Source organism: Numida meleagris, chromosome 8 (assembly GCF_002078875.1).
Source record: "Numida meleagris isolate 19003 breed g44 Domestic line chromosome 8, NumMel1.0, whole genome shotgun sequence".
In the NCBI taxonomy this organism is placed as follows: domain Eukaryota; kingdom Metazoa; phylum Chordata; class Aves; order Galliformes; family Numididae; genus Numida; species Numida meleagris.
Window position 1 is genome coordinate 11,593,054 of NC_034416.1, and position 25,645 is coordinate 11,618,698.

The window sequence follows — 25,645 nt, forward strand, 5'->3', positions numbered from 1 at the left end:
CGCCCACACCCGCCCCCCATCCCCCAACACCGGGGCGCCCCCAAAAGTGACATCAGCGGCCGCGGCAGCCAATGGGCGGCTCCCCGCGCGGCCGCGTTGCCGTGGAAACAGATGCGGGGTTTGGGGATGGGTCCCCCCCGACGAGGGGTACCCCCCAAACGCCGGGAGGGGGCAGCCGGGATGAGCTGGGGCTTAGGACCCTCGCAGCAGGGACGGCCGGTGCTATAGCCCCGCCAAAAACAATTGGGGGTGCCCCTGCCTGGCTGGGGTGGCACGGTGCCCCCCTTGGAATTGCTGCATTCTAGGGGAGTTGTGCGGGTTTTGCAATTGGAAAGCGGTGGGAAGTGCGAACCTCGTCCCCGCCGTGTTCCAAAGGGCTGGGGCGGGTGTCCGCATTTCCAGCCCTTCGTGGGACAGGGCGTTCACCCCTCCCTCGCCCACGCAGGATAGTGGTGCTTACAGGTGGCCTCACGTGTGGCCCCCGTGGGCCTCCAGCTGCTCCATCTGTCCCTCCACCCAGCTGTCTGTCTGTCCTCTCACCTCCCCAGCCCGCCCCCCCCTTGACACACCAAACCGCACACACATCTAACCCTGTGTGCCCATCTAACCATCCATTCACACACCCCTTATGCATTTATCCACCTACTCATCAGTGCATGCCCCTCCCTGTCCCACCCACCCCCATCTCTCTACCCATCCTTACTCATACCCATCCATCCACCCTCCCTTCTCCTCCCATCCCCATCTAATCACTCATCGATCCCTCCATGCACCTCCCCCTATACCCATCTAACCCTAAATCCCTTCTACCTCCCCCTTACCCTTCCAACCATCCACACCCCCTGCCCCACCCACCCGCTCATCCCTCCAAACACCCACATACCCACCCACCCAGCGCTGGCCCCGCTCTGGCCAAATCTGACATTTCAGCCCTGCAGAGCCCAGGCTTTGCCCTCCTGAAGGTGCGGAGGGCTCCATTTGTGCTGGTCCTCAAGCATCTCCTCCGAGGCCTTAACCCAGCTGCTCCGTGATGTGCCACACGGCCCCAGCAGGAGGAGGGCTGGGTAGGACAAAGGCAAAATGGGACAGGATAAGGCATGACGGAGGCACCCAGGGGTGGGAAGGCCACAGTACAACTGTGCCAGACTGTTCATACGACCCTCTGGGGCTTTACATTGTGGGTCAGTTCCCACCTTCTTGCTACAAGGGTCAGTGAAAGACTGAATGACTGACCAGATTCAGAGATCTCCCTTGGAAGGGACAAGGACAACAGCTGGCTCCATCCAAGGCATTAACCCCTCAAAGCACAGCAAGGAACGATGCATTTTCAGCCCCCATGCTTCAAAGACATCCTCATTTTGCTAAAAATACAAAACTAAAATTCTTTTCATCGATGCTTGGTTCAGCCCAAGCAACAGGAAAGAAACAGCCAGAAAACCCACCAGCAAAGAGCGTACAGTGGCACTCCCTGATGCAGGGAGGACAGCCAAGCTCCCAGCAGCCCCACAGTTTGGTCCTCAGTCTCACAGCAGCCTCTGCTACTTGGAAATGGGGCCAAGCGGGGAATTCGCTGTGCTTGAAGCACTGGTGACATTCATGACATGGAATGCTGCCTGTTTCGATGGTGAAGCCCCAAAGGATGGACCTCTAGAACCTGACCGAGAGCAGAGCTGGGCACTCTGGGACCAGATTTGTGTGCAACATCGATTGTTCAGGATGGCAAGAGTCTGCAAAGCTGCCAAAGTAGGGAGGGGCTTGCTACTGCCCCAGTACCCGAGAGGCCCCTGGAAAGCAGGGTGAGGCTGCCTGACCCACCACGCCTGGCAGTGACTCCAGGCTCCAAAAAAGGCCCCCAGGTTTTCTTCTGGGAGAGAGACAAAACATAACGTGGTTCCAAAAGGTGTCAGTCACCTTGAAATGAAACCAGCGGCTTATTTCCATCAGCACTGCAGGTGCTTGCTTGACATCTTGTGCACAGAGCAGCACCAGCAGCACTTCCGCCAGAGAGCCAGGTACTGATTTACAAAGAACCCTCAAAATACTCAAAATCTGTTTTCCTCAAGCATATGTAAGAGAACAGCAACACTTCAGCCACCACCATCGTATCACTGACCATAGAGGCCTAGCAAGCCAGGACACCTGCAAGAGTACTTTGCTCCCAATCTGTTTCAGATCAGCTCCCCCCACACCACCGTTACCTGCTTCCCACCCCCAGCACCATCCCACTTTCACGCACTAAGCAGTTTATCCTCCAAGGAAACCCAGTGGTACCTCCCAGCCTGCTCTCACACAGCACGAGATAACCCTGCTTGGTTTGTAACCATGGAAATAAGGCAGCGTTTCCCTCCGTCCTGGCCTCATCCATGGCAGAACGGCTGCCTGCTAGGAGAAAGTACCCTGAGCAGAAGGTGCTGGGATCCACGCTGGCACTGCAGCTCTCAGTCCATCTCCTGCACACACAGCTCTCAGCAGCACCAAGCTTTCTGAGGTTCCAGCAGCGTACAGTTGGGCAGCAACCCATCCTCTTCTTCTGCTGGGCAGGGTTTGGGTGCAGAAAGCCACAATCTGAACAAAAGCAGGGACTGACCTCAGAGCACTGCGGGAGCATCCACAGCAGGGCCTGCAGCTGCCATCAGCTCACTCTGGCCCATCCAGAAGCGGCCGCGCAGCGGGTGAGATCTGGCGAGATCTGCTGTTCCCATTCCAGCATAGGAACCCACTGGCACCGAAGACAAACAGAAACCCTCCCTGCATCTCAAACCCATTCACAAGCTGGCTAGAAACTCAGGCATTTCAGTTTGTAACCAGCATCTCAGCTTTCCTCCCGCAGGGACGCTGCCTTGATGACTCTCACTGAACACAATCCCAGCCCTACAGATCACAAACGCATCTGCTGAGTAGGCGGTGCAAGACATGGGTGTTTAATACCACGAAGATTTAGAATTGATGGAAGATCTCGTGCGCAGCTCTTCAGCTGAGATCTGCCCTTCAGCTCTCAGGTCCCATATCACAGGCTCACCCTTGCAGGTATTTTCGCAGTGTGTGGGCCAGAGATGCAGGGGGAAAGCACGATTTTGAGAATGCAGAGTGGAGAGCCAGGCTGAGTCGCCACACCCTCTTTTGTACAGTAATTGGATGCAGCAAGAAATAAGGGAAGAGATGCTGACAAGCATCAGCTCCCACCCAAGTCAGAGAGTCCCCTGACTCACAGTGCTTTTGTTCTTCCTATGTTTAATGGAACTGCACACAAAAATTCATTCAGAATGGACGTAATGTCAAGACATACTGATGCCAAACGCTGCCCAACTGACTCGTCACAAACGCAGCTAATATAGCTCATGCACACAGCCCAGAGCTGCCACATCCTACAGCTCCTGTGTACCCATATCATCCCCAGCAGGGAGACCAGACATGCCAGGACTCTTGCTGCTTGGCCTTTGGTTCCTCTTTACTGTTATCTTTCAATCATCCCGGGAAGTACCGAGAGGCCGACGTCATCCCGACTGCTTCACCTGCAAACCTTGCCTCAGCATGGAAAAAAAGAAAATCTCAAATGAAACTTTGGAATGACCTTCAGCCAATGCCCCCGAAAATACTGGGAAAGGAGAAACGCAGCTGTTACACATCTGCTTGCCAAAGCTGCCCTGGGTTTTAGAAGAAAGAAAACCCACTTTCCAAAGCCCCAGGATCTGAAATCCCCGGTAGCAAAAATTTATTTTCATGACTGAAGACAAGGAGAAATTTATAAATGTATTCTAGCAACCTACCAATAAAATAGTAAATACTTCGTCCCTGTGATTTATAGGATCACCTGGGAGCAAACATCCAAAAAGGCTCTGCCACGTGCCACTGACGACCAGGAGCATGAGACCACGTGCACATCACCTGTCCTCACTTCTTCCCAACCCCATAAATGCCAGGAGTCTCTTGAAGGTCCGCAGTGTATCCAGACATCATCCGAGTGACTAGTGTCCAACGTTAAAAGGAGAAACAATAAAGATTGCGGTGGTAAGCAGCACACTCATTTCAAAGCCCACAAATACATCCACATTGTTAGATTCTCCTAAAAGAAAGGTAGTTCCAATCCACTTTTTCTCCTGCCAAAGACCATGTGCATTGGCCAATGTTCAGCGCATGAGCAGGCTGTGCTTTGGTCCGTCCACTCTCTCCAGCTTCTCAAAGTGTTTTCTGGCATTGCGGATGTTGATCAGCGTAGCTGCAGAAGCTGGGATAGAGAAGGGACAGGGAGGGGAGAAAAACAGTTAGAATGGATGCGAGAAAATAAACGCTCAGAAGCACAGCCTGAAAGCTGCCTGAGGACAGCAGTTATTGCAGGTCCTGTCAGCAAAGGTGTGGGGTACCTGCTGATCCCAGAGCAAACTACACCTATGCAGTCCGCTCACAAGGCGATTCAGAAGTCACTTCAGCTTCTCATTTGCTCCTCAAGCACAGCAACATCACAGCTCAATAGTTCACTCAGGGTTGCAGAGTTCACACAGGCTTTCCCTAATCCAGTCAAACAATCCTCCCCTCCCCTTCCTGAAGAACGGCTGTAAGTCACGCAGCTGTCCAGGACAGCGGCCTCAAACACCTCCAATTTTAACAGCTTCAACTACAGTTGTGAACAGTGAACGAAGTATTCAAGCGTGCCTCTGGCACCGCTGCCTCCAAGTTCTTCAGATAAACAGATGCTACTATAATTAGAGCCCCTGCCCTCCAGGACAGCGCAGGCAGCAAGAGCAAACACTCATCCACAATCCACCTCTGCTTCCTTTTCAAAAGCTGCCAGATCAAAGCAGCCCAAAATAGGTTATTTGATAGGACCTATCAAATCAGGTCACATCTGTTAAAGTGGTTCCCCACTGTTGCTACAATTCTCTGCTGGGCAGCAACAAATAGCTCAGCTGTCAATGGCACACATCTCTTCTGCAAAGTCACTTTCTAACCACCTTCCCCTCCCACTGCTCAGACAGGGCAAGCCAGCGGGACAGATCCCCCTGCACCTCTGAACTACTCATTGCTTTGTCTGGCATTTGCTGTGTTCTGACAAATGCATTCCGAGCCAGACTTATCCAGCTTTTAGTCTCTGTGAATAAAAACAGGCCAGAAGCTCATTTTTGCTTCAACTTACGTATTGAAGGGTCTGACATAACCACCATCACATATGTATTTGATGTGAAGATGTCAATAAAAGCAGCAAAGTTAGAGTTCCTGACCTCCATGCTCTGGAAAGAAGCCGCCAGCTTACTAAGGAGGGAAAAAAGAAAGAGTAAATGCACTGTGACTCTAAGAGTGCTCAGACAGACCTTCCCCCACATCATCACGCCCCATGTTTATCTGCATTTACTGGCAGGTGTTGCTTGCCAAGACGAACACCAGATGAGGCTACAATTTGTTCATTTAAGGGAAAAGCTCTAGCTTTAGGCTTAATTGAACCAACAAGAACAATATAAAACCATCTGAGTGTTGATCGATGAATGCTTGTAACTCAAGGTATACAACCCCATTGCCTCCCTGAGGACACAGGGCCCCAGCAGTCAGCACCACCTGCCCCACTGAAGTAATGGCTCAGCCACTCCAAAGTAGGTTTACACCCTCTCTAAGTAGGCATAAAGCTGAAACATCTGGAGACTGCACTGCATAGCACGCTGCCACTTCTCTGTCCCATTCAGCCTCTAAACTTTGGGGTGTTGCGGACAGATTGTGGAACCACCTGAAGGTGTTCAAAAGACAAGCTACTCTGAAGTCAGCTTTCTGTCTTTCAATTCAAAATACTGACCAGTAGTGCTTGTAAGCCCCCTCTTCCCAAGGCAGCGTGAGTTTACCAGATCAGTCCTGGAACATCTCTACCTTGCGCAGGAGAAAGAGGCCCAGAACAAGTTTGTTTTGAAACAGCTCTTTCAACAATCAGCAAAGGGGGAAGTTATGAAAGATAACAAGCTCTGACATATTTAAACATGGCGCTTTCTAGCCAGCAACTTAACTAATGCAAATCCTTAGACTGTTGAGGAGGCACAGAACTAGTATTTATTTGGAGAGTTTCCTTGCTTCAGCACGAAACTGAAATACCTGCCCAGGGATCTTTCCCACCTAATGACTAAACCAGCTCACCTGCAACTTAGTTTGAATTGTTTAATAATGTTGCTGATTTTCTCAAATCTGTGGATATCCCGCTGTTCTTTGCATTGATAGTGAGAAATGACCTGAAAGGCAGAAAGAGTGCAGAGTTAGTTTCTGATTTCAGTACAGCTTACTCACGTTCAACAGCAGTTACAGGAAACTGGTGGTGCCCAACTCAGAGACTCCCTTTGCCTCTAGAAACCATTTGCAGCAATACTAGTGGTGCTTTCATGGTAAAGAAGGATGCGGCCTTATCATCCCCAGGAAGGCCTTAACAAGCGCAGAAGCAAATAACATAAGATACGCAAGAGGCACTCCTGACCACGTGGGGTCTGAATACTCCAACTTAGCAGCCATTTCAATCTTGATTCAAAGAACATGAAGGTGAAAGGAGGGGAAATGTGAGACCGTTACCTCCTGCAGGGCAAACAGACCTTGGACAAATGCTGGAACAGTTTACCTACACCTAGCATGCTGCAGACTTTCACAGACCAAACCTGAGAAGTGTGCTGCTCTACACGTGGGATGCCCAGCACTGCTCTCAAACCAAAGCAAGCTGTTCTTCTCCAGCTAGGACAAGAGGAACAAAGGCAGCTGTTTCCTAGGGAGCTCGGTCTCCATCAATTACCTGAGTCAGACTAAGGTTGTGCTAAGTTGCCTGCGTTCAGATACGCTTCCCTCCACCTCCTCCCACACAGAAATCTTGCAGCAAGGCGCAGACCTTGGTGCTAGGCTGCAGAGTTGGAAAGGATCAAGTTTTCAGAAGCCCTCGCAAGATGATCCATGCCGACCTCACTCCCACTGCTTCCACGTGGCTGGCAGCCTACAGACCTTTCCTCTCCAGCCAAGGCAGTCAATGGGCCAAGGAGGCTATCTGCAGCATTAAGTGGGATTGCACACATTCAAATTGCTGCAGCTTCATTCCCACAGAAGCCTCCTAAGGAGCATCACTTCGGTAACATGAGGCTGTGTGCGTTCTACAAATGATGAAACCCACTGCTGCTGAAAGCATCACATACCCCTGCACAAAGATGTTAAACTCAATTTTCTTCCCATGGAGCTGTATTTAACAGGCTTCTGGGAATTAAGGTGGGATTGGTTTTGTTTGTGGTGTGTTTTTGTTGTGTGTCTTTGTTTTGGGGTTTTTTTGGTCTTCTTTCCCTTAGAAAACCATTATCTGTTTTCTACATTTACACCTGCCCAACTACTCCTACAGGTACAAGTTGAGCCACATTCAAAAAATCACATGCATATAGCAAAGGCTTTGGTATCAAAGTTCTTTCCTCAACTTTCCAGGTTTTTCAGTTACTATGTTTTGAGTACAGTTTCAGAATAAGATCTCACTTCAGGAGAAAGCAGTCCCTGCAGAAACTTGAACGCATGAAAACAGTGAGAAGGGAAAAGTCTTTAAAAGGCACCTTTACACTGAAAAATCAGCACAATTCTTTGCTACAAAAATTATTTTTCAGTTAAAAAAATGCATTTTTTGAGTGCACATAAATACCACTACGCATCACCAAGGTGACACTATTTGTCATCTACATGAAGTCAAAAAGCAGAACTTGTCAGAAATAGGAGCTGTCTGCTTCTGACAATAGAAGTGAACAGAAAATAAACGGCACTGTAACTTCAAAAATCAAATCTTTGTTTGTCAAGGAAAGCACTCAGACTTGAAAAAGCAATTTCTCCAGGTCAGCTACAGCTCTGGTATAAAGCCCAAAGAGACCAATCTAGAAACTAAGAGTATGGAAAGACAAGCAGCAGCGGTGGTTTTAACCAACACATTTTACCTTCTGGACACAACGGGTTAGAAGCACAGTTACCGCACAGATGGTAACTTCAAAACCCACAGCAACACAACTGCTTGTGATCCTCTACCCATACTCCAGGTTTGTAGAGCATCGGGCGCTTGATAAAAAAGGAATTAGGAGGAGTTAAAAAGCCAGTCTAGGAGGAACTGAAAAGACTTCTTCAAGCTAAAGAAGGCTCTTGGCCTGTGCAGAAAGGAATTCTCAAGAGAACTCCCACGGCCAACAAGAGAATGGGGATATGAAAGCCTCTCACAGCCTGGAAGAGGGAAATACCAATCAAGCCCTCGTCTCAACAGCTAGACATGGAAATTTTGGGAAGGTCACATGAGCCACCAAGGCATGTCAGCTACTTTCAATATCACAAGGCCTGGAGCAAAGCATTCTGCCATCTGGTGCTGGCACCTCTCTTTGGGCAACTGCCACAACAGCACTTTCCTTCCAGGGAACTCCGTCCTAGGCTGGGCAGAGAAACACGAAGGGCAGAACAGGTGTATTCACCAGGAAGGTGGCTCTCTCAAACAGAAGCACTTCATCTGCCTCAATGATCTGAGCAAAGTTCCTCAGGTTCATCTCCAGCTGCTGGACATTGGGGATCAGCTGATAGACTATACTGGACCAAGCCTGCCAACAAAGAAAGACAAGGACTGCATTATCATTTCTGCCTCATTCCCACGTTACCCAGCATGCTCAAAAGCTATTTGCAGTTGTGAGCACTTACAGCCTAGACAAGAGAGAAACACTGATCCCATTCCTCTGTGCCTCTGTCTACCATGCTGAGGGCTACTAGTGGAATCTGGTTTCCCAAGTGAACTCCACAATAGTCACAAAGTGGCTAGGCAAAACATTTAAGCAGTGTTAAAAGAATGCCACGAGCACAACACATGGAGGAGTTCTATTTATTTATTTACTTTTAATTAAACCCAAGATGTTCTGATGCCATTTACAATAGCTAACCTGCAGAAGCAGGAGTCACTGCAGACCTAACAAGGGCCAGTTAATAACAAACTAATTACTCACCCTCCTCATGCTCTTGTTTTCGAGTGAGAGGGGGAAAGGCCAGATACAGGGAAGACAGCGTACAAACCTTGTAAAGTGTTTCATCCCAGATGGAAGTTCTAAAACAAGCACATTCCAAAGGACGGGAAAGGCGCCTCAAGTCTTCCTCACGCTCTTTAAAAATCTGTCAAGTAAGAAGACTAGCAGTTAAGTGTAAATATTTTAGCCTCTGGTGTGGTTACTGTATTGTATTTCTAGCACACATGTCAAACAATACTCAAGTACACAAAGCACTGCAGAAAAGAGAGCGGCAGAGCTTGCTGGCTAGGACAGACTGTCAGAAACCCCTTCCACTAGGATAGCAGGAACAAGCAGACCCTGGCTGTCACACAGCAGGAGACTCAAACTTGGAATAACTATGGTGTTACGGAGCGGAAATGGAAGTGCATGCACATGAATTTTACAGAAGACCTGAAATCTGGCAAGCCCCTGGTCATATGTGAAAAGCTGTGTCATCGTGAAAAGAGTATAAGGAAAGCACTAGAGAGCTTCATCACTATGAACTGCAGTAACAAAGCAGCTCTGAGGCAAGTACACAGACTTCTCCCACCATGCTGTGCCCTTAGAAGCTATGGTTACAAAAAAGGAGGGGTAAAACAAAGAGGACAGCCTTGCATCAAACTCCTGCAGAAGCAGTAAAAAAAAAAACCAGCAGGAGAGCTGGCACTGTGCCCTGCAAGGGAAGGCACGATGACTACCTTCACCTCACCTTACTGTTTTTAGGAACATGACAGAGCAAGCTGATCTCCAGCACAAGCTGTGTAGGCCAACACTTACCATCTTGGGGCCTGAGATACCAAAGGTTTAACAACGATTTGCAGGGACAGTGATTTGGCCCAGTTCAAGAATTTTTTGCATGTTCTTCTGAATAGCAGATACTTTAAAACAGCTTTGATGGGTGTGCAGTGATACGCACTAAAAATATACACAAAGTAAGGCCCCTCTTCTGCCTGGCCACCCTACGCTTCAAGGCCTCACTTGAATTTGCACAACTATATAAACCTAGCCAGACAAAACAGCATCACAAAGATCTTAAGAGTCTTCATTCAGTTTGTAGGGAAGAGAGATGGACGTGATGAAAAAGCCCTTGACTCAACCCTACCACCAACAGGCTCGTAGAGCTATTTTTGCACTGAGTTGGAGGGCAGAACTAGGAAAGGAGAACCACCACTGACAGAGAACAAGCGACCTGCAGCCAAAACGCTGCGTGGAAGAAGTGTAACGCTGCAGGGAGGTCAGGGTGTGGCTGCAGCCATGGGACCTCTTGACACTGCCTTTGCTGCTGCCCAGGCACATGCTAACCAGGAACCAGAGCGTTTAATGTGACTTCATACTACAGCCCAAAGGAGCCTCCAGGTTTGCTCCAGGTCAGGGAGTGGAAAGCAGCCAGGGATGTCCTTGCCAGGCAAAGGTGTCTAACCCACAAGAAACATTATGCCTTGGCATCAGGAGCTGGTTGCTTTTAGTCATAGCTGAAAAAGCAAGGTTGGGAGAAACCCACCATCTTCCAGTCTCCCTGCAGTATTCCAAAAGCCCTGAAGAGAACAGAAAGCACAAAACTTCTCTGGGAGGCTGATCCCCAGCCTCTGCAGGATGCCTCCCTGAGCACCTAAGTGTTAAACCAAGAAGTGACCTCTGGGCAAACAGGCCCCACAGAACACCTTGTGACAGGAAGCAGAACCATCAGCTAATAAAAACCTCTTTCTAGTTAACCGGGAGAGTTTCAACCCTTGTTTCTGTTACACTTTAGAACAGTGCTTAAGTGGGAATGAAAGTGAGAGCTAAAAAGAAACCAGCCATCACTTGTCATCACCACAATCCTCAAAGTCACCCAAACAGTCAGAAGAGAGTTCAAGTTTGCCAGATTTCCTTCAGTTCTATCTTCCTTCCCACTGGTAAAAGCATTACAATTGATGCTATAAAAGAAAAGGCTTAAGAGTACTTGTTCCTACAAAGATACCTCAGGTCTCTTCTCCACTGGACTACATGCAAGAGACAGCACTGACATACAGTTTGGAAAGGTGGAAAGGGCTTGGTCAGCTCCCAACATCCAAGAAGCCATTTCAGGAACAGTGCTGATGGGACTGTGCTTGAGGTATGAACCAGCAACGCTTTAGCACACTCAAAAGAGGCTCTATTTGAAACCATTTCTGTGGCAGCTATCAGCTTCTCACCAAGTCCCGCTGATCCTCCTGCACCAAGTCCATCTTGTGCACTAGACAAAAGATCTTTGCGTCAGGAGAGTTCTGAAGAATCGCCTCCAAGCATGACTGGTAGTAGTGCATGTCCTTCTCCAGCTCGCGGCTTTCTACATCAAAGACATAGATGAGGACTTCTACGTTGCGGAAGATGTTGTCCCGCTGACTGGTGAAGTAGTTCTCCATAAAGGTGTCCTGTCTGAGGAGGAGCAGAGCAACAGAACAAGGAGACTCCCATTAGAGCAACCGGGCTTCGGCACGGTCAGGAAAAGCGCTGTAAAATATCTCCAGCTGGAGGTGTTCACGTGTTCAGCTGCAGACCCCACCGCAGGAATCCAGAAGAGCCCCACAGATCGCTGACTTCCCCAGGATATGAGGCTCCCTAAGCATTTCCAACCGAGCACAGTAGGATGCTCCTGAGGAGCATCTGCTTCCCAGTCTCTCACAAGAAGCAGAAGCTTCCTACAGGACATAGCTGCTGCTCGGGGCTAGCACAAACAAAGCTACATTGCTTTGAAAGAGCTGCACACAAAAAAGCCACAGCAGCAGTAAAACCACCAGTACAGCCTGTTTTACAGGGTTTAAATGCATTTTGACTAACTTCTGCTGAATACAGCTCAGACAAAACATAAGGACATTAAATTTGGTGAAGCTTAGCAAAGTTTGACAGCTCTGCTGAGGTTCTGCCAGTGGGAGCGTTCTTTAAAAAGCTGCTTCCAGGAACCACAGGATCACCATCAATCTTTAACATCACTTCTCAGCACGCACCTCATTTGGATCAACCTCATGAGATGCAGTTCCAAAACCAGCATCACCTCCACCATCATCATTTTCAAGAGAAAGTTCGGGTGAAGGGCTCAGGCTTCTTGCTAGACAAATAAAGCAGCCAGCAAGGAAAGGGTGGGCCCATGCACTGCATCTTTCATGTGGAGATAACTCAGACTCCAAACTGCAGTAATCAGACCAGCCTCTTCCACCCACCTCCATGCACAAGCCTAAGATGTGGTATCCACTCTCCCCAGAGCTGCCTCACCCGTTTCACCATGGCACGCACAAAGTTTGTTCCATTCTCTCCAGACACAAAAAGCACGCTAGTGCCTTGGGGTGCCTGCTCTTGTTACATCCCCAACCTTATTCAGCAGAGCTAACCCCCAACAGCTTCAAAATAAAATTTAAAAAAAAAGTACCTACCCTCCACAGTCCCAGAGGTTTAATACCAGGTTTCCTAGAAATCTAACATGGGAGTGCTCCACATCAACTGAAAAGAGACAACAGGGAGATTACCAGCTGAGCCACACGCCCAGGTCAGAGCCACCTTGGGTGGCCACACCACCATTCTCTGCAATATAGCCCACATCTTATAAAAGTCCATCTAAACAGCATTGCTGTATGTAAATCTGGAGCTGGAGACACTACAGATAAATGCAGCTCCCTTAGTAACCCAAGCCTTCCTGCCTGCAAACCAGGATACTGCTCTCCTGAGATGCACAGCAGGCAGTTTCCCTTCAGAAACATGTTCCCTGATTTTTGTGATATTTTAAGAATGACACTACTTCCACCATGTTCTGCAAGGCTTTAAATTAAAGGGGAAAAAAAAAGAAAAACACAACATTGTAGGACAAAGAATGGAAAGCACACTTCATGAAAAGACCAAATCCACAGCAAGGACGCATACACCAATCCTCATGGGTGCCTCACAGTACAGTGTTAGATCCCAGTGATCCAAGCCACTGTTTCAGAGGAATCACTGTGTGCTTTTTCAGATCAGTGGCTTTGGAGTAAAAGAGGCAAAAGAAGCCAATTACGATTGGTGAATCATCCTGCCAAAACCCCAGGCACGTGGTAAGATCACTGTGCTTCCAGCTGGGCTAGCCATCAGCAGGCTCACAGCAGAGAGGCATCAGCACCAAAAAGGGACCACGAGGAGGCTCTGAGCACTCCTCCAATAACAGGTGTAGCAGCAGAGGCTGACAACTGATCAAAAAAAGGAAGGATGAAAGCCCAACCATAAAGCAGCAAGACTGGATACAGCATTCCTTTCTCTTTCACTCCAGCCTCCACCTGAGCTCAGCTGAACCGCTGAGCGAGGTTTGACGTGAAGACCAGCAGGCACCCCCTGCTCCTGCTGGGGGAAAGGCAAGGCAGGGCCATCTGGGGGAACAGCCTCACCCCTCTGAGTGAACAGCGCTGGAGCCCTGAGAATTCCCAGTCCACACAAAAGAAGCCTTACTTGTGGCACCCAGGCGTCGTGTGTCTCTGGCAATGTAGTTTGCAAAGATAATGGACCTCATGCTGGTCTTCCCAGACCCGCTTTTACCCATCAGAAGCACCTGGGGAGATAAAAAAAAAGCAGAATTAGCTACCACAGAGCACTGCCTTCTCCATGGCTCCCATCTTGCAGCTGCAGCAACCGACAGGACTCTGGTACTACAGATTGAAGTGGCATCAGAAGAAAACCATACCTGGGAAAGCAGGGGATGGGTGGCCTTACCTCCTTGCTTCGCATCCTAAAATCCTTTCCATCCTGTCTGCATTCTCAACACCATGCCCATCACCATTCTATTTTGCTCTCTCAGGAATTGCTGCCCTTCAAGGCACTGCACGCTCCTGTTCTTTCAGCTGGGTGCGTAACACTCAGAGTTCAGCCAGCTCGCAGCCACTGCTGACCATAGCCCTTTTTCCTACACACCGTGGCAGAGGACCCACTGCCAATCTCCTCTTTCCCCAGCCCTTCCCAGGCTGCAACATTTTCCAAATGCACTGGCACCAGAGGTGAAGGCTTGATGCGTTCAATGAGAGCAAAGAACCAGTTTTATCTCAAGCCGTTAAAACCAGGCTGAAAGCAATCGCTTGCCTACTCAGCACTGGCATTCTCCACTCGTTACTTCTCTCCTAATCTTGCTCTTTCCTTTTTCATAACACAGCTTGGTTTCTCTCCCCTGACAGCAGTGAAATACAAGTTCCATGTTGAGTTTCAGGTGTCAGAACCCTAGCAGAAAACTAAAAGCCAATGGGACAGCCCAGCTCAAGTACATCAAGCTGCCATGCAGGGAAACAGACTCCATCCTAGAATCCAGTCCACAGATCCTCAGGCCAAAAGAGAGGCAGCACCTCTGGCAGCAGAAAACTATGGGATGGCTGAGAGGAGAAGAGGGGGAAACGATCACACAAGGCAAGACTCTGCATCGTGATCTAAAAATAAATATAAAACCGGTGGCAGCCAACATGGACTCGCTCTCAAAAACAGCTGTGAAACAAGTTCCAGTTACAAAGTCAAATCCAGCCCTTTGGCAACAGCTCTGAAAATCTATCGTCAAGGATCAGTTTAACGAGAGCACAACCAGCGCTGGTGCATTACTCCAGTGCCAAGGGCTGGCTGGGAAGGTGCTTGCTCCGTCCTGACCTTGCTGCAAGTGCCTCAGAGCAACGCGGGCAGCAGCGCCCTGTAGCACGAGGTGCTCTTCTGGGAGCAACCGCAGCATCATAGCACGAGGCAAAGGCCCCTTCCAGAAGGAGAGTCTGCTGTTTTGCTCAGAAGAGCCATGATGGTTTTGTGAAAAAAAGGCTTTTCTCAAAGCAGTTGGCTGCTCAGGTTACACCCTCCAGTCTAGCTGAAGCCAGACTCCAGAAAGGCCCACGTAGAGCAAAAGAACAGCAGCATCTCCTACTTCGCATCACCTGCAGACAGTCAGCATGGCTCCAAGACACAGCACAAATCAGGCTACAAGGGAACCTAACTCCGGAGCATCAGGCTACAGTGGCCTTTTGGAGAGGTCAGACCCCAGCAAGCAGGGCCAGAGAGGAAACCCAATCCTCACCCAACACAGAATGAGAGCCGAGCGCTCCTCATGCTGCCGCCTGGGCTGATCTGGATTTGCTCACTGCTGGGACACGCAAGGCACAGCGCTGCTGTCTCACCCCGCGTTTGGCCTCGCCCTGCCAGGAGCCCTCAGAGCAGTGAGCAGCTGCCCACACCAGTTCCTGCAACACCCAGAGGGTCTCCCCAGGCCGGCAGAGCAGGTTGGGGCACATCCTCTTCCCCTGTGCCGCAGGAAGCCACAGTCAGCAGAGGGTTTTCACAACACGTACCAGAAATACTCACGTAGCCGTTACAGGGGATGTGCAGTTTTGCTGCCAGCCTGCCCTTACACCAGCAAACAAACTCAAATTTGATGCTGGCTTCTAGCACGTTAAGCAAACACCGTGAGAGCCTCAGGAGGCAGCTGGCAGCCAAGGAACACCCCAGGATACAGATGGAAACACGCAGCCACGTTAGCAAATGCAGACAGGGAAGGGAAATCAAACTGCTTACCTTTTTCTTCATGGCTGTGCTCGGCATCACCTCCCTGCAGAGACAACGGCACTGTTACACGGCTACGGCTCCCGCACGCAGGCCGCGCGTCAGAACCCCAGCTCCCACCAGCGCCGTGCGAGGGGAACCTCCCGCCCCGACACAGCCCAGCACGCCCGGCCGGGCGCTGACAGCTGCCGCTCCGGGCTGCGGGGCCGGAGGGAAGCAGCCCCACTGCAGGCGGGCCCTGTCACACGCCCGCGATGAGCAGCATCCCCGTGACTGCAGGCCCCAGCGGGGGAACCGCAAGCGGCTGCCCCACCGCCCCGCTCCCGCGCAGCCGGGCCGCGGCCACCGGGAGCACCGGGCCTCGGGCTTTCCCAGCCCAGCGAGCCGCACCCGCGGCGCCGCACGGCTCCGCACCGCCCCGCACGGCCCAGGTCCCGCCGCGCCCCGCTACCTCTATCCGCGCCGGGCACCTCCCAGGCCGGTTCGGCGGAGCCCGCGGGCGGCGGGAGCCGCGGGGGCGCGTCACCGGGCCGCCCGCCGCGCTGAGCGGGTCTGAGCGCCCCGCGCTCCGGAGCAGGCCTCAAAGCCACGGCCTCGCGTGAGCCCGCTGCGCCGGTGGGGTCCCGCCCGCTCTGGCCGCGGCCGCCCCGGCCCCCCCGCGGCGCTCACGAGACTCGGCGCTCGGCGGCCTCCGCCGGTCACGTGAGCGCTGCTCCCACCACGCCTCCAAAATCACGTGATAGGGCCCCGCCAACGGCGGTAGGGGCGGGGCGAGGGGAGGAAGGGGTGGAACCGTTAAGCTCTGGCCGCCATGCTGGGTGAGGGCAGCTATCCTGCTGCCAGGGGCTGTGTGGAGGAGGGGCGGCAGCGGGGCCGGGCACAGTCTGCAGGCTGCCGAGTCGGTAGCGATCCTGCGGTGTTTGCAGAGCGGCCCGAACGGGCTTCGGTACAGCCCAGCATGGCGTCGTGTGGAGGACTCAAGCAATGGCGGATAGTGAACGTTTTGAGGCGGGCTGAGAAGAATCTCCTCAGCGCCTCCCATATGGTCTAGCGGTTAGGATTCCTGGTTTTCACCCAGGCGGCCCGGGTTCGACTCCCGGTATGGGAAGGAGGTTCACTTTTGCTCCCATCCTTTTGGAGATATTCACACGGCAACGAACCTGGCGACCGGAGCCGCCCAGAACTGCCAGAGGTCCGCAGCCATGGCGAGCCGCGGCCCCCGTCAGCTTAAAGTGCGCGGGTGGGGGCGAGGCCGGAGCTCCCGACGGGGCAGCGTGCGCCAGGTCGCGTTTACCAGCACGGCGCAGCCGCCGTTTGCGTCCCTCAGCGAGGTTCCAACGTGCGGGCCGTGGGCAAAGGCCGGTGGCGGAGTGTTGCGCCCTCACGGCAAAGAACCCACTGAGATAAAACTATAAAGTATACGGAATTAGTCCATAGGACGAGTCTAAATAGCATTCCTTCGTACGTTAATAGTCCTTCGCAAAGTGCAGGGGAATTCCGCAGGAAAGCCAAGCCTGCCTGATAACGTCTTTACCAACGCTGCTCACAGACGGAGAGCACCCCCTACAGGCAACGCACAACTGCCCCTCGGCACGCGCTAGCACGCATGTGCGCAGCGCGGCCGGCACGCGCCGCACAACGCATGCGCACACTCCTAGCGACAGGAGGGCGCTTGTGGACGGCCCGCACTGGAGGCGCATGTGCATCCGTACGTTTGGTGTACTGCGCATGTGCCACCGTGCGTCTGTGAAACAGTGCGCATGCGCACTCAGCAACTCCTTGCGCGACGCAGGCGCCCGGGTTACCGCACGGCACGAAATTACGCATGCGCACTCCCGCCTCATGCAGCATGGCGGCGCGCATGCGCTTTCCTCTAACATCGCGTGACAGCGCGCATGCCCAGAAGCGCCACCGCGGCGAGAGGCAGTACGGCTGCACACTGCCCTCTGCTGCTGGTGCGAGACTTGCATCCAATGTGCAATGCAGCGCGCATGCCCACCGCCCTTTTCTGTCACGAGGAAGCGCATGCACTTCCTGTTCCCAGTGCGAGGCAGCACGCACGCGTACCCGAGACTTAGCGCATGCGCGCAGGCTGCTCTGGCGCGATTCAGTGCACACGCTCTCCGTGCGCAGAGCGAAAGCGTGCGCCTGCGCACACCCGTCTCTCCCGGCTAGAGCCCGCGCGCCTGCCCACTCCTTCTCCTTTCTGTGGCGAGCCTGTGCGCATGCGCAGTGCTACGCGCTTCTGTTGGTTCCGTTCTCCGGCAGTTCACTTTATTAGGGGAAAAAAAAACAACGGAAAAAAAACAAAGCTGAATACCACTCCAGCACCATCACATCTCCCTCTTCCACAGCAGAGAAAAATGCATGAAGGGAGGGCAGTTTCTACCTCATCTCAGGACAGCAGGTGAGCAGACTGCCTGTTCGAGAACAGACAAGCTGCAGTTACAGGCTCATTATTTAGGTGGTGCGTTTCTGAGGCTTCATCTTCCTGGATTCATTCAGACATTTCACAGTGTTTCTAAAAGGATGCTCAATAAAATCAGCAGGGCTGAGTCATTTTTCATATTTCATCCTACATTTCTCAGAACAGGCTAAGATAACTTGCACTGCAACTTCTGCACTTTAAGAATTGCAAACCTGAAGGAGAAGAGCACAAACCAGCTTCCACTTAATATGAGTTTACTTACACTTAAAAAAAAATCCCAACAGCAAAACACAGGAGCAGCCCTCTCCTGTGATCGTAAGAGCTACTTACCAGTGTTCTGACTGCTTTCCCCCGCTTCAGCACAGCAATGGTATGGAGACAAAATTAGCAGAAGCACTGCAGTAAAATGATTGCCTGTGCTAGTTGCAAACTGATGGCTCGGGGCTGTGAAAGTAATGTTTATGTCAGGCAAAACGGAGTCTGGCTTCCAAGCAGCCAAAACCAATGTCTTACAAAGATTAAGCAGCTCGTACCTGCGAGTGATGTATTAAGCTCCTTATTTATTGCTCTTGAAGGAACTTTGTTTCGTTGCGTTATAGTTAGTTAGTACTCCTTTGGTCAATGGAAACTGCCACGCACCTCCTGGGTTCTTTCTCCTCTCCATTATTCAACCAAGCAATTTCCTTCCTTCTCAGTGAATAAATTGCTACAGTATTAAATTGGTATTGCTGTAGAAATTAGTCATAGAGCACAGGCAATATTATAAAGGGCCTGGTTAAAATATTTTCCTGAACAGAGTACGACAGCTATATTCAATGAATAAGTGATACCTCAGTTGTTTTCAGTCTCTTTGGGCCAAACTCTATCACATGAGTGTAAATCTAGACAGAGTCTGCTGATCTCACTGCAGTCCCTATGTGTTTTTCTCTAATGAAGCAGAGAGCAGAACCTGGCTGGTAGCCTCTGACAGGGAATTAGCATTTGTATTTGCATCACCTCTTTACAGTTAGCTCTGAGACGGCGGGACACGTCCAACCCTCGCTAGTTGGCTAGCAAAATGCATCAAGAAAATAACAAACCATTCAGGTCATTTCTAGAAACTGCACTTCTCCTTCCTTACCAGCCAGACAGCGCTGACGTGACGGCCATGCTTCAGTTTTACCTGAAAGCTGGTTGACAATGAAAGGTGTGCAGTGAGACACCCAGCGGCACCGAATGAAGGCATCTGGTCCTTCCAAGATGCTGGGGCTATTCCAAGGCACTCTAAGAGAGGAACACAGAAGATTTAACCCAGTGAGAAGAGACTTCTGTACGTCACTGCTTGACGTGTCGGTGACTATGCTGTAGCTCACTCCCCCCCACCTTAACTGGGATCTCTAATCTGGAAAGTTCTTGTGCTGCCCTAAAGTGAAAACTCAATGTCTACAAACAGTGATACATTCATAGAGTCTGTTGGCTTCATTCTCCAGGAAAGTGAAAGTTCAGAATGCTTCATCAGGGGATGAAAATTATCACAGAGCGAGACACAAATGAGGAACTGAGGAATGTAATACAACTCTAAATTAAATCATCCAGAGAAATGCTTGAAGCGAGGCAGGATGCAGGTTCCCAGGTCAGCGCTCTGAGCATACTGAAATACATGCTTGCTCTTGTTGAACTCTGGTGCTCTGTGTATCTTACGTCTTACTCTCATACTGCTGTTATCTCATAGGGCCATATTAAGTAACCTAGTTAGAGAGAAGTGGGTTTGCAGCATGTTTATTTTGTCCCTCTTTGCATGTTTTCAATCTATTTGTCCACAGTGACCAGTTATTAGTGGTAAAAATGAGCATAACTATGTCTGAAATGAAAGAAAGAGTCTGGGATGCATCCCCCCATTTTTCCCAACAGGATATGTCTGTGTCTGTTCTTAACCCTTTCAAGCAGCCCGAAAATACATTTAGACAAAGGCAAGTGAAAGGGAAGGCTGTAAATAGCTTCACACGTACAAAATGATACAAAACTGGAGAAATAATGATGAGCCGCCGGCCTTTGGGGATCCCTGACAGGACGGACCACTGTTATTTCTTTAATAACAGCACGCACCTGCAGCGTGCTCAGGAATGTTTCTGCATCTTCACTGCCTTTCCTGCTAAACACTAAAACATGGGTCCATATCAGCTGAGCCTGATCCACATAAAACCTAAGGAAATAAAGAAACAACACAGCAGCACCCTGGCTCTTCTTCCTCGTTAACGGTGGTTAATTTGCATTTTATAGTCATTCATCATCTCAAAGCACAGGCACACGGTTAAAAGTGAATATATTACTGCAAATTGCCACCTGCCTGCTACCTTGTGTAACTAAGTGCATATTCGCTCTCAGCCAATTTCATGTGCAAAATGGATTTTATCTCACCGCTGCGGTGCACGCAGAGTCTTACTGCAGCTCAGCTATCAGACAATAATTTGATAATCCACTTTGTTTTGATCACATACGGACATAGGGGCCTAGTTTGCGTTTGTATTTATAGCCTGCCTCACTTCCCAGATACGGTCCCGGACGGCTTGGTATGGTTTGTGGTTTCCACATCTGTAAGGGGATGCTTTCATCTGCCAATCCCTTTCAGCCCATACTGTAACAAAAACAGGCTCAAGCCTGGCCCGCTTCCAGCATGATCCTTAAGCAGTGAGTTGAGCCCTGTCCCGCAGGAGGCAGCTACCTGTGATCAGTGTGGTAAGCACAGCCTTCAGACAACACTCCTGAGCTGAGGTTGTTTCATGGCACACTATCAGCTCCAGGACAGAAGAGTAAGGTTGACCTGCACGATTTTAACCTTCCACTTAAAGTGAAGATGTTCCTCTGATGTGATTCACTGGGTCATTGTTTAGTCAGGCATACTGTATGATCCAGGATTTACTCAGAGCAAGGTAGCTTCAGGACAAAACCATGGCAGACCAAGGCTTATCCTGACAACAGGATGCTCATTGGTAAGCAGACCCCTAAAGAAGGTACTGGAGCAATTTGTCTGCAGTTCTGCTGAGCAGGGCACCAGGTGAGCTGCAGATGGCTGACATTTCCAAAGGACTTATGCCCACAGAAACAATCCTTGCAGTACTCTCCAATCTGTGGCTGAAAAGCTGTATAAGAACTGGATGATATTATAGCTGGTAGCCGATGGGCACAGTTTTAAGTATGCAAAGATTAAGAAATAACGTGGTTACTCCTTCAGATCTCTGACCCAAATCTCTGACTTTATAAGTGTGATCTGGTGACTGAAGGGGAACCCCCAAGGCTGAATCAGCACAACTGACCCTGGAAACTGAAGTGACCGAAAGAAGCAGGGAACACAGACACTGGCGTCCCACCTTTCAATCCAAGAGACAGATATTACAAATAGGATATGCACAATCTGACCTTAAAAATGTCACACAGTCACTTCTGCCCAGCTTCAGCAGGAAGGACCGAGTGGGGAACTTGCACAGAAGTTTTGGCCATCAGTATTTCTAGGCTAAGGGTGCTTTATCCATGCCAGTCAATCCTGATCCCAGCTGTGATCAACCAAGGCTGACACGGACTGAAATCCATTGTTGGAATAAGCTGGCAATCAGGTACTCTGTCGTGCATATTCAACAAAGCAATATTTTTGAGAAATGGTAACTCTTCTGTCTCCTAATTTCTGAGTTCCTGACCAGAAAGTATTAGCATTTCTTTTAAATTCCTTGCACAGATCTTGCCACTGACCTGGAAATAATTTTAATCTGATAGGCTATTTTGTTGGATGGCAATTAACTAAATTCACTCTGAAGTTTATTTACTTTAGGAAATAAAATCTGCTCTGTACCTGGTTTCGTTTCCAGAAACGGAAGAAAACCAGTGCTTTGGGAATTGGTCTCCCTTCCAACACGCTCCCTATTCATTTAATGGCAATCAAAATAATGCTAATCCTGGCAACATTTGCTGCAGTGATAAAAATGTTGTCTAGGCAAATCCAAACCCTCTGTTCGTCAGCTCCATACAATCCTACCAACACTGCTAATGAAGATTAAACTCTTTCACCGCAGAAACTTTACAGAGACATAGCACCCTGCATAGCACCGATGCTTTCTCTAGTACGTTAATTTTCTTCTCAGTAACACTGCTTAGTATGTCATCGTTAATTGCTGATGGTTTTTATTCCCTTAAGGAATGTTGCTTCAGGTCTGTACCATTTGAGCTGTTCTTGATGCTCACTATTAAAACTCATGAAGAATTTTACTGATGTTTAGCTTCAATTTTTGCTGCCTCAGCTTCAGGTCATCACTCTCTGTCCTATCTTGTACAAAATGGATTTATGCTGTCCCACAGGAAAGGAATTAACAAAGTAAGGAATATGCACTAGGTGACCTTGAAGACAAAGACCCAGTTATGTCTCCTCAGAGAAATTTCTCTCCTAAATTATAAAAATGTAGTTGTCTCCATCTTTCTGTTGCCAAGGTCTTCATTGCAATGCCCTCAAAGTCAGAACCTGTCCAACAAGTAGCACAGTTTATTACTGATCACCAGTGATTAAGTCACTTTTAATAGTACAAAAGAGTGCTCATTTTCTCCAGAGTTTCACATTCTTTAACCTAAGCAGTCACATCCTTGGGCTTCAAAAGAAAGTTTGGGCTGCTTATACTGTCAAGGGATAATTCTCCTAAGGACTGAAGTTAAGACTCATCCCCATTTCTAGGAATACCAGCTTGTCAGCAGCGTGCTGAGAGCAGTAGGAAAGAGATGATGTCTTTTGCAAGACAGATGACCCAGCAAGAAAAGCTCACCTGGCCCCGATGCTACAATTCTTTGTATGAAGTGTTCAGAGCTCAAGGAGTGATTCACTCCATAGATAACCAAAAACACAGAGAGCAACTAAGCGAGAGACACAGCACAGAAGCCAGCGGATTTACTGCTCTCACAGCTTGTGTTGTGGAGATGAGTACTTCAGAGCTGTGTCTTCCAGGGAAGAAAGAGAAGTATGAAAGACTGAGCTAATCAAATTAGCAATGACAATAATTGCAAACAACCTCACTGAATATATAAGGCTTCTGAAAAGAGTTATAATTTAAGTGTCCTCTTTGCTGTTCCCCAGAAAATCCGTTAATTTTAAAGGAAAGAGAGCATGAATAAGAGGCCCTTAAAGAAGCTCTAACCCTGAGAAAATAAATCCAATTGCAACTCAAACAGATAAACTGACTGAAAATAAATGAGAAAGAAGTTACTGGCCCTTCACTTCTACCAGGTGATACAAGAACTTCATATATGTTTGTCCTCTAAGAAAAAATAAGCCACATCTGAAAGCATTCCTATCAATCAGGAAAATATTCTTTGAAAGATAGGCTGAGATCTGCCTTATCAGGGCCCGAGGAAGCTTAAAAACTCCTAATTATTTTAGGATGAGATGCCATCTAAATAATTACCCAGGCTTGTATTTGATGCAAGAGTGGCAGCTAAGTCCCACAGAAGATTCAGAATACTGATGCTCCACTCACCCCTAGCTTGGAAGTACTTCACAACCACTCACCTCTAGCTCTTGTGCCGATGAAGTCTTGTGGTGTGTGGCCCTGTATCAAGCACAAAATGGGACTGCTACACAGCCCACCTCAGGCTGGTTAACAAAACTACAACAAGAACACCAAAACTGCCTTCCGACACCTCCTTGGGTCTCTATGTGGTTCAGTGCTCTGAATCCCTCATTGGTGGTAAGTAATTCTGCCCAGACCTGGAGAGGCAATTCCTACTTAAGACAGCCCCAGTGAAGTTGTTCGAATCCTGGCAATTCAGGAGATGAGAGCACTGTGCTTTCATGGACTGAAAGCTGAACAGGAGCTGGAAAGCTGCGTGGGTTTGAGAGGCAGACTTGCAGAGAGCAGAGCAGTTCTCAGACACATTTGTTGTCATCTCTCCTGAAGCCACTGGAGCAACGACAGCTGACACTGACAATTCACCTCAGGGAGAACATCTACAGTTATATGAACAGGAAGAAAGATATGCAAGAACGTAGCCTATGTCAAGACACACAGCTGGAAGCTTTCCCTTCAGATAAGAACCTCCCTAACTTCTTTACAAAGGTCCTTACAAAGCAGGTGGCTGCTCTCAGAGATGGGAGAAAAGGATGAGCTGAGGCTCTCGCTACAGTCCCCTGCAGCTCTTGCTACTGTCTTCCTGCAGCCAGAGCTATCTGAGAGCTGTCTATCTCTCTATCATAGAACTGTGGCATTCCACATCTCTGTAGTCCCACTGCTGGGACATACGTGCAAGACTGGCCAGCAGATTCATCTTCGTGCCAGCAAAAAGGCCGCATGTTTGCCAGTACTACCTCTCTTTAAATTCTGTGAATGGAATAGAGAAATATGAAATTAATTTTAGAACTGTGAAGTCAAAAAAAAAATTCCATCGAAACCAAGATTTACCCTTTTAATTGCTGTAAATGCATGCAAGCTCTTTGTTCTTACACTGGATTTGATTCTCAAGTACCTAATATAAGGTCTCTTCTCAAGAAAGTAGAACATCCTTTAGTAGCATGTTTCTGAAGTATTTGGTTAATGACACAAAATTAAGAAAAAAATCTATAATGGTTCATGTGAGAACCATATCTGACAGTAATTACTAGTAGAATCAGTGTCATTATTAAGACTAATAAACATACTGATAAGTATCAAAAAAAAAACAATGAATTTTCATAAGATACTTTTTTAGGGAACATGAGCAATTTCTATATATGCCTTCAGCACACAAACCATTCTGACTGTAGGTACTCTTGTCCCATATGCCTGTGGATTGGTAATGTTTTTATTATTGCTCCATAACTATATTGCCACCTAAAAATAGATCCATTTTTCTTACACTGATTTGAGCTTACACGTTCCTTCTTCCTAGTTAAAATAAAACAACCACCTGATGTGATTTCCAAAACATAACTAACACAGAGATAGGCTTTCATGTTAAAAGGAAATAAAAACCATAGTACAGTAAGGAACACATCTGGTCATGATGACTCCCAGTCTATTGATGCTTGCGACTGCAGCTCAGCTGATCTAGAAGCTTCTTTCAGCCACACAGTCATCTATAAAGTAAAATCTGTTTTGTTCAAAGGACCATGCCAAGATACATACTAATTACAGAAATGATCTTCTTTTGCAAAACCACTATTCTATTTAGTCCAGTGACAAATTGCCAAATATATGTAGTTTCAGTAGGTCATAAGAGCAGTCAGGCCTCAGGTCAGCCCAGGAAATACAAAGAGTGACTCAGGAACACAGCTTGGGCAAGGACAGCGTGCCCTGGGCTGAGCTGGGACAGGGCTCTTGGGTCAGGGGCTGTGGTCCCCCATGAAGGTTTGTTAGCACCCTGGTGCAGGTTACTGTGAATTCACCTGAGGGGTTACTTATAAATTCAGTTTCTTGTGGTGCCTTGCCTTGATGTTGCATCTAACAAAAGGCTCCATACAATGCTCCTCAGGGTGTCACCCCCTGCCCTTCCGCGGCAGCTCTGGAACTGTTACCACCCAGCTGCTGTTTCTCAGTTCCTAGGGAAAACACAAATAATCACCAAGACGCAATCGTAGAAACAGGGCCGCAAAAAAACAACAGGCATAAGGAACAAACTGAAATTTGGCTCTAGACAGACATGTACTAAAACAAGGCCTGGTGAGATGAAAGGAGGAAACAATGAGTGAAGAGGAGTCTCTAGGGCCTCGTCCTCCTTTTATTTATGCCATATCAAGACATACCAG

General features: G+C 49.0%; 2 protein-coding genes and 1 non-coding gene across 19 annotated transcripts in view; 1 reads left to right on the forward strand and 2 right to left on the reverse strand.

Annotated features, from left to right (window-relative positions):
- Window positions 3,672-16,123, reverse strand: LOC110403116 (ras-related GTP-binding protein A). Its single transcript, XM_021405961.1, has 10 exons — window positions 15,937-16,123; window positions 15,498-15,531; window positions 13,416-13,515; window positions 12,377-12,443; window positions 11,162-11,384; window positions 9,016-9,111; window positions 8,430-8,552; window positions 6,112-6,203; window positions 5,132-5,247; window positions 3,672-4,225 (listed from the first exon to the last, which is right to left on the reverse strand). The coding sequence occupies exons 2-10, from the start codon at window positions 15,522-15,524 to the stop codon at window positions 4,128-4,130; spliced, it is 942 nt and encodes a 313-aa protein (XP_021261636.1). The 5' UTR covers window positions 15,525-15,531; window positions 15,937-16,123; the 3' UTR covers window positions 3,672-4,127.
- On the forward strand, window positions 16,522-16,593 carry TRNAE-UUC. The gene has a single exon. It is a non-coding gene; the product is annotated as a tRNA-Glu (tRNA).
- The window catches only part of C8H8orf48 (chromosome 8 C8orf48 homolog), a 92,169-nt gene continuing 84,213 nt past the window's right edge, over window positions 17,690-25,645 (reverse strand). For 12 of the 17 annotated variants that reach the window (XR_002441513.1, XR_002441511.1, XR_002441515.1 and 9 more), the window contains one exon: window positions 17,690-25,438. The gene's annotated coding sequence lies outside the window, so the exon portion shown is untranslated. The remainder of the gene's footprint in view (window positions 25,439-25,645) is intronic. The other 5 variants (XR_002441508.1, XR_002441510.1, XR_002441503.1 and 2 more) reach the window with 4 other exon arrangements.

Coding starts and splice junctions, on each gene's coding strand:
- LOC110403116 (XM_021405961.1), bottom strand. CDS start 15,524: ATGCCGAGCACAGCCATGAAGAAAAAG. Junction 8,553..9,015: donor GGGATGAAACACTTTACAAG/GTTTGTACGCTG, acceptor CTTTGTTGGCAG/GCTTGGTCCAGTATAGTCTA. Junction 5,248..6,111: donor CAATTCAAACTAAGTTGCAG/GTGAGCTGGTTT, acceptor TTCCCTCCTTAG/TAAGCTGGCGGCTTCTTTCC.